An 8,466-nucleotide genomic window follows, 5' to 3' on the forward strand; every position below is an offset into this window, starting at 1 on the left:
GTTTAGCCGCCCCCAAGGGGGGAAGCCAAAGTTGTTGACCTGTTTTTAGGGGGATGCGAACTAAAAGTTGTTAAGCTTTTTGGGGGGGAGTGGGAAAATTGCTCACCTGTAACGACGACGCAACAGAAAAAAAATGCTTGTTTCCTGACTCGTTGGGAGTACAGTGGTACCTCGAGTTAAGTACTTAATTCGTTCTGGAGGTCCGTTCTTAACCTGAAACTATTCTTAACCTGAAGCACCACTTTAGCTAATGGGGCCTCCCGCTGCCGCTGTGCTGCCGGAGCACGATTTCTGTTCTCACCCTGAAGCAAAGTTCTTAACCTGAAGCACTATTTCTGGGTTAGCAGAGTCTGTAACCTGAAGCAAATGTAACCTGAAGCGTATGTAACCTGAGGTACCACTGTATTTGACGCTACAAGTAACAGAGCAACCGGGGGGGGGGGGAGAGACTTTCACTCCATTGCTTTTCACTGCTGCTGATTGAGAGGGACCGGTATACAGTAGGTATACATTTGGCACCCCCCAGAATCTGGCGCCCGGGTGCACGGCACCCCTTGCACCCCGGGTAAAGACAGCCCTGTGCCAAGATCTACATGGGTGGATGGGAAACAAGGATGGATATCTCCAGGCCTGTTCTTGTCTCCATAGAGGAAGGTGCTGATCCTGAGAGCATTGAGCTTGTGGCTCAGCAGGTCCTCAACATCTCCCTACCCAGCAGCCCTGATCAGATCAGCAACCTGATTAAGGACATCCGGGATAGAATCAGTCAGCTGGACGGGGTGGACATTATCCTGAACGACACGGTGTACAGCCTGAACCGTACCAGGGAACTCTTGGCAAAAGCGGAACTAGCTAAGTGAGTCTCTATGCCGATGGGGGGGAGGGACCCCCAGATTTTATTTTTGCTAATTGAGCTTTTTTATGTTAATCTAATTGCATATTTTACAATGTCATCATTTGTTCAAGTCCTGATATCATAGCAATAATCACCAGCTTCTGGTCATTACTGGTAAAAACTGGCTGGGCAATGGGGCCAGTTTTTATCAGGGTTATTATAAACTGTATCCTGGAAAAGCTAAAACAAGCCCCAAGAATTGTGGCCAGCTCCTCTGCAGTGCATGTGAATGTGTTTTGGCATGACTTGTGAGCAATACCCAAAACAACAGGTATTTGGGTTTGAATTTGCCAGTGGTATTATGTATTTATCTTTATGTTTTTAAATTGCTTAAATTGCAAATTGCTTGGAAAACTTTGGGTAATGAGTGACTAATGAATCTAATAAATAAATAGTATTAATATTAATAGTAGCTTGGCTTATTAGGGTGTGCCATTTTATGAGGATGAAGCTTACTTTTTGCAAATTTATTCCTTGAGGGGGTCTTTAAAATATGGGGGTTGGGGTTGGGTGTGAGGAATTCCAATCTGCTATTTTTTTGTGATTGGACAACACTTAGCTTCGTAAGTCTACGTTTGACGAAGAAGCATACACAATGCTTTTGTCCTTAAGCCACAAAAACTTGTGTTGCAGTAAGATTGCTAGTCTTTTCAGTGCTCCAACTCTCTGTTATGCTTTATGCCCAGAGGGCGAGCGGAGGGTGTGCAAGAAACCATCACAGAAACACGCGCGGCACTCAATGGAACAAAGGTCAAACTGGAGGCAGCAGAGCAAGCTATGAACAAAACCAAGGAAGCCATCCAGGCTGTGACTGGCCGCGTCAGACAGGTGAGATGAATTGAACCACCTGATGGCCAGAAAAGCTTCTTTAAACCTTTCCTCTACTCTTTCAGTGGCCAGTTCCAGAGCAGCAGCAGCACACTGCTCATCCACATTAAACCACGGTTTATTTCAACCAATGCAATGCCACACTGTGGCCACCATGGCAGAGACATGCCAGGCCAGTCAAAGAGCAGACACAAGGCCAAAACAAAAGTCTGTTTGCAACAACTTCCTTGCTGTATTAAAACTGATGGTGCAAATGTGCCCTGCGATTGTCCCTTCCTTCATGATGCTACGAAGTGATGGGCTGGGAACCAGGTGTGGGGCTGCCTTGCTCTCAGGTCTCCCCAAGGCAGCAGGGAACTGGTAATGATGCGGGCACAGCAGCAGAGCCAATCCGAGGCTCCAAACTCTGTGCCAAGCCCCACCCCCTGTCTTGCTCCTCCCCCTGTAACCAGCTGCAACACACGGGTGCTGGGAAAACAGGAGAGCAATGCAGTCCCACTTTCGCAGTCCCACCGGCTGCCACTGATGCTTCTTGAAGTGAAAAGTTCTGCCCAGGTAGGCTTTCCTCTTTTTCTCATCAGTCAGCGTTTTGACTGCGCTTTTTCTTTCTCTCAGGCCGGACGCAAGCTCGAGAAACTGGTCGACGCAGAGTCGAAACTGGAGAGCCGCCTCAAAGGTCTGGCGCAGAACGTGAGCGCATTGCAAAACAAGTCGCAGAACAATCAGAAACTCGCCCAGGAGGCCAAGGGAAAAGCGGAGCGTGCCACCACTGCTGCGGGGAGGCTGGAAAACGTGAGCATCCCTCTTCCCTCTGATCACCACTGCCGCCAACGGCTACTGTGTCAACTTGCCCACACGTCTCTTGCCATGGACATAAATGCCAACACTCTCCATGGCTCAGATTGGCATTTTTCCTGCCTGCCATCGGCATTAATTCTTCTTCCATGACAACTCTTCCCTCGTAACCACTTTTTTCAAGCAACCTCTCCCCCAAATTAGAAACCCGAATTCAATTTAATAATAATAACAATAATGACAATAATAAAGTAATTTATTATGCTACCCATCTGACTGGGTTGCTGCAGCCACTCTGGGTGGCTTCCAACAATTTATAAAACCACAGTTCAACATCAAATATTAAAAACTTCCCTATACAGGGCTGCCTTCAGATGTCTTCTAAAAGTCAAATAGTTGCTTATTTCCTTAATGTCTGACAAGAGGGTGTTCCACAGGGTGGACATAAATACAGTGGACGCTCGGGTTGCGAACGTGATCCGTGCGGGATGCATGTTCACAACCCACAGCGTTCGCAACCCACAGCGGTGCGCCTGAGCAGGTTGCGATTCGGCACTTCTGTGCATGCGCAAAGCGCAATTTAGCACTTCTGCGCATGCACGACTGCCGAAACCCGGAAGTAACCCGTTCCGGTACTTCCGGGTTTCGGCGGGTGCGTAACCCGAAAAAACACAACCGGAAGCATCTGTAACCTGAGATTTGACTGTACAGAGAAGGCCCTATGCCTGGTTCCCTGTAACCTCACTTCTCACAATCAGGGAACTGCCAGAAGGGCCTCGGAGCTGGACCTCAGTTTCCAGGCTGAACTGTGGAGGTCTATAGGGCCGAAGCCATTTAAGGCTTTAAAGGTCAGCACCAACATTTTGAATTGTGCTCAGAAATGTACTGGGAGCCAATAGAGATCTCAATAGAGACGTTTATGACTGGTGTTATATGGTCCTGGCAGCTGCTCCCAGTCACCAGTTTGGCAGCCGCATTCTGGATTAGTTGTCACTTCTGAGTCACCTTCAAAGGCAGCCCCGTGTAGAACGCATCACAGTAGTCCAAGCAGGAGATAACCAAAGCAAACAATGTTAATCCAAACATTGGCCTTCAACAGGTGGGTTGTGCCATGGCCTGATCTAAGGTGAGTCTTCAATTACAGCTCTACTACCATACAAATATATGGTAGTAAAAAAAAAACTATTAAGGAATGGATCCACAAATGCAGTGCTTTAAACTGAAAGTGGGTCCTGGGCTGGCATAGCTTACTGAACCAAACTGAAGTGAATCTCATGTGAACTAGAGGCATCCAGCCAAATAATTGGCTAGAGAGTTAGCACCTCATTAGCGTCCCTCCAAGCCTTTGCTGTAGTGGTGAGCTTCAATCTCTTGTGTCCCCAGGAGGTGGAGAAAGTGATGAAGAGATACCAGAAGTTGCAGGAAGAAGTGGACAAGCAGCCTCAAGATGCAATGCTCAGGCTGAAAAACCTCAGGGAGGAAGCCCAGAATCTCTTGGACAAGGCCACGGGCAGCAAGAGAAAGCTGGAAGGTAGGAACACTACAGGTGTGGTTGGGCAGGATCCCAACCTAAAAAAAAAAATAAAAAAAAAATTTGGTGTTGGAAATGTTTACTCTAAAGGCTCCCCCCCCCCCTTTATTGACACCGCTGTATGAACACAGCCTGTGTCCTATTTTGGTATGCAAAATAAGGGAGAGGAGAAGCAGAGCTCCAGTCGAGCCGCAGGCATTCTGAGCTGGGAAAGGGATGGTGTGATGCTTCAGCAGGTGGCGTGTGTGTTTTGGGGGAGGTGGGGCCTGTATAGTAGGGTGTCTGGAGGTTTTCAGGAAGTTACAACTGAGTGTCCAGAGGAGGGCAACCAAAATGGTCAAAGGCCTGGAAACGATGCCTTATGAGGAACGGCTAAGGGAGCTGGGCATGTTTAGCCTGGAGAAGAGGAGGTTAAGGGGTGATATGATAGCCATGTTCAAATATATAAAAGGATGTCACATAGAGGAGGGAGAAAGGTTGTTTTCTGCTGCTCCAGAGAAGCGGACACGGAGCAATGGATCCAAACTACAAGAAAGAAGATTCCACCTAAACATTAGGAAGAACTTCCTGACAGTAAGAGCTGTTCGACAGTGGAATTTGCTGCCAAGGAGTGTGGTGGAGTCTCCTTCTTTGGAGGTCTTTAAGCAGAGGCTTGACAACCATATGTCAGGAGTGCTCTGATGGTGTTTCCTGCTTGGCAGGGGGTTGGACTCGATGGCCCTTGTGGTCTCTTCCAACTCTATGATTCTATGATTCTATGAGTGCATCGGGCACAGGTTTGGCATCAAAGGAAGACAAGACAGGCAACTCCCCATTTAGGCAGGGGTTACGTTCTGCGGCACTGTGCCTTCAAGTGAAATCGTGTGTATTCGAAACACCATTGGAAAAGCCTGCAAGCACCCTCTGGAAACCCCTTTGAAAAACCAGCAGACACCAAACTCCACCACAATCGCTCCCTCCAAACCTCCTTGCTCAAGCCCCAACTCTCATCAGGCCTCAACGGCCAGTGCAATGGCTCATGGGATTGCTAGGCGCTTTTCCCCGCACCTTTTTTTGCCCCTTCTGGGCTGGTTTAGGGCCCTTTTGCCATTTTAAAAGTCACTTCTGGGTTCAGCGCGCACGCACGTTTGCGCATTGGTCGTTGCCTATAACAGTAAGTTGGAATGTGTACAGCAGTTTGGAGTTTTCAGAGAGCCTCACACATAATTATTACCCCCCATGTTTTGCGGATGCGGCTGAGACTGAGAGATGGTGATGTGTCAGGGCTGAGACTGAACCCAGTACAGTGGTACCTCGGGTTAAGTACTTAATTCGCTCTGGAGGTCCGTTCTTAACCTGAAACTGTTCTTAACCTGAAGCACCACTCTAGCTAATGGGGTTTCCCGCTGCCGCCAGGCCGCCGGAGCACAATTCCTGTTCTCATCCCGAAGCAAAGTTCTTAACCCGAGGTACTATTTCTGGGTTAGCGGAGTCTGTAACCTGAAGCGTATGTAACCTGAAGCGTATGTAACCTGAGGTACCACTGCACATAGCTCAGCTTCATGGGTGCTTTCTCCTGTGGCACATCCTTTTCCACTCCCTCTCCATTAATAATGATAATAATAAATTTTATTTATTATTTATTTATACCCCGCCCTCCGCAGCCAAGAAGCCTCAGGGCAGCTGACACCAGGTATAAAAACAATTGATTAAAATACAACTTAAAAGCAAGGTTAAAGTACAACATTAAAATGCAGCCTCATTTCAGTAGAAATTCAAATCAAAATCTTTTTGGGGATGAAAACGTCAAATCTTCACCAAGGCCAACTATCCAGACTGGTCCTATGTGGGCCAGAAAAAAGCCAGGGAAGTCCCCAATTAGGAGTTCCATCACAGAAGAAGAAAGGAAAAAAAGAAAGAGGGGGAGGGGATCAAGTTGATTCCAAGCCAAAGGCCAGGCGGAACAACTCTGTCTTACAGGCCCTGCGGAAAGAAATCAGATCCTGCAGGGCCCTGGTCTCATGAGACAGAGCGTTCCACCAGGCCGGAGCCAGTGTTGAGAAGGCCCTGGCTCTGGTTGAGGCTAATCTGTCTTCCTTAGGGCCCAGGACCTCTAGGGTGTTGCTATTTATGGACCTTAAAGTCCTCCGTGGGGCATACCAGGAGAGGCGGTCCCGTAGGTACGAGGGTCCTAGGCCGTGAAGGGCTTTAAAGGTCAAAACCAGCACCTTAAATCTGACCCTGTACTTCACCGGGAACCAGTGCAGCTGGAAAAGCACTGGGTGAATATGAAAAACAGTTGTCACCAGGGCCTTGCTTTGTCTTCGAAAAAACGCCTGCCTCTTCTTTTCAGAGCTGGAAGGGCGCTTTGAGGCCAACGAGAAACAAATGAAGGAGAAAGCAACTGTGCTGCAGAAGCTGGAGGGACAAGTGACCGAACTCCTGCAGTACATCCGGGACAAAGCCACGGCCTATGCTACGTGCTAGGGGCCCCGATTCCTGCCAGCTTCGGACTCTGCCACAGTGGGGACCTCCCCTACATGTCTCTGGCCGTCTCCTCTCTCTGAGACCCTAGCTGTAGATTTGGGAGCCTTTGTGTAACCCTGTTCTTTTTAATCTCCACCTGATTGTACCAGTTAGGCCCGCCTGGGATCAGGCATATCAGGGCGATTTCAGTGCCAGCATCTCATAGACACGCAGTTACGTTGCGGTGGTGCCGTTAGGTAAGTTAAGACTCCGGGGTTAATGGGGAAGGGCCGTAACCGTAGAACCACTGCTTTGCATGCAGAAAGTCCCAGGTTCACAATCTCCAGCATTCTCCAGGTAGGGCAGGAAGACGCGTCTGAAATCCTGGCAAGCCACTGCCAGCCCGTGTCAACATTACTGTGCCAGATGGGCCCGACGGTCTTGTTCAATATAAGGCAGCTTCCTGTATTTTGTAATTGTCTTACAGGGCCGCTCTCTTTAGAGGGCAACGGGTGTTACCTGAATCGTAACGGTTACCATTTTGAGGTTCCTTCTAACTCTATCATTCCACTTCAGATTTATTATGATAAGCCCATCTTTCTTATTCTCCCTAGATTTCTGTCCTTAAGTCTCGCCCTGAGACTTAAGACCTGAGACTTGTCCTTAAGTCTCGCATCTGTTCGGTCCACAGGCTGTCCCAGAACGGTGGGGGTGGGGTGGGGGGATAGAAAGCCTTATTCCTGCAGATTATCTGCCCCAATATGTCCACACCAGATCAATAAATGGATGAGTTCCCCTCTGGGCGACTTCTCGTTGCCCTTGGGCTCTTTTCTGTTGCCGTGGAAACAAAGCACCCAGCTGCTTCGGCCTGCAGCCTCAGGCATAGACAAGGGACGCAGAGTTCTACCTGTTTTATCAAGGGTAGTGGGAAATTGCCTGTGGCTTTCAGTTGCCTCCTGAGGTTTCTTTAACCTCAGCAAAGAAATATATTTAGTCCTGGACTTGACGCCCCATAGCTGCCCCCCTTTCTTGTCAAATGGATGAAGTCACACAGAGCGCTTCCCCTCCCACCGAAAAATGGTTCTAGTCAAAAGCGGTACGATGTTCAGCACTTCCTCCGAGAGTTCCCTCCTATTCCACTCAAGATTGGGGAGGTTCTTTCTTCCCACTTCCTTTCCCCTATGTGAATTGCCTCAGGATATGATTGCACAAATAGCTTTCAATAGTTGTTTGTTTGTTTTCTAAGATGACACAGATTCATAGAAGGTGTCTGTCAACTGCTATTAGTCAACTCTTTCGAGCAAGTGAAGGTGCTTTGCACCCAAGAAACACCATGTTATTTGGGCAACTGAGAATTAAAATAAAATAAAAATCCCACAAGCACATCTCCCTCCCCCCCCCCCCAGCCTGGCAGTAAAAATATAATAATTTAACAATTTGCTGTCATTTCATTATACCTCAAATAAGTTGTGTGAGACTCCTCACAACACGGTAGGGTTGACCTTGACTCTTCCTTCCTTCCTGACCTGCTCCTCCCATCTTACTGATCCAGAAGGTATATGGGGAAGTGTTGCGTATCAGGGGAAGACAGTGATGCCCAACCACAGACATTCCCTCCTGACCAGCATCTCTTAAGAGAGGAGTGTTTAGCCAGTTCTTCATTTTAGTAATAAATCCCTTGACCCTCCTCGTTTTCTGGTGTGTGTTTGCATCTCTGTGACTGATGAAGGCGGTGGTATCATGTCCTCAGAACAGCAGTAACAAAAGACAATTATTGCTATACCTTTCGGTCCTAACAAAGGGCATTTGGGAACCCCTGTTTCTACCTAGCCCAAAAAGGGGCTCCTATTCCTTCCATAGCGGCGTGTGTGGATTCTGTCCACAAACCGGTATGAGACTCAACATCAAACTTCTCCCAGCCACTGATCAGAGCCAGGGAATTAAGGGTGGATGAATAGTAGAAGCCAGATGA

At 48.2% G+C, this 8,466-nt stretch overlaps 1 protein-coding gene across 5 annotated transcripts in view; it reads left to right on the plus strand.

The window, feature by feature from the left end:
* Positions 1-8,181, plus strand: part of LOC310670072 (laminin subunit beta-1-like) — a 73,796-nt gene extending 65,615 nt beyond the window's left edge. For all 5 annotated transcript variants that reach the window (XM_083424544.1, XM_083424541.1, XM_083424545.1 and 2 more), the window contains 5 exons: positions 649-856; positions 1,582-1,723; positions 2,339-2,515; positions 3,902-4,049; positions 6,382-8,181. In XM_083424544.1, coding sequence (XP_083280670.1) covers positions 649-856; positions 1,582-1,723; positions 2,339-2,515; positions 3,902-4,049; positions 6,382-6,515 — 809 coding nt within the window. In that variant the 3' untranslated portion in view covers positions 6,516-8,181. The remainder of the gene's footprint in view (positions 1-648; positions 857-1,581; positions 1,724-2,338; positions 2,516-3,901; positions 4,050-6,381) is intronic.
* Positions 8,182-8,466: the final 285 nt, after the last annotated feature.

The sequence above is a fragment of the Podarcis tiliguerta genome, assembly GCF_965153285.1.
Source record: "Podarcis tiliguerta genome assembly, chromosome: 2".
In the NCBI taxonomy this organism is placed as follows: Eukaryota; Metazoa; Chordata; class Lepidosauria; order Squamata; family Lacertidae; genus Podarcis; species Podarcis tiliguerta.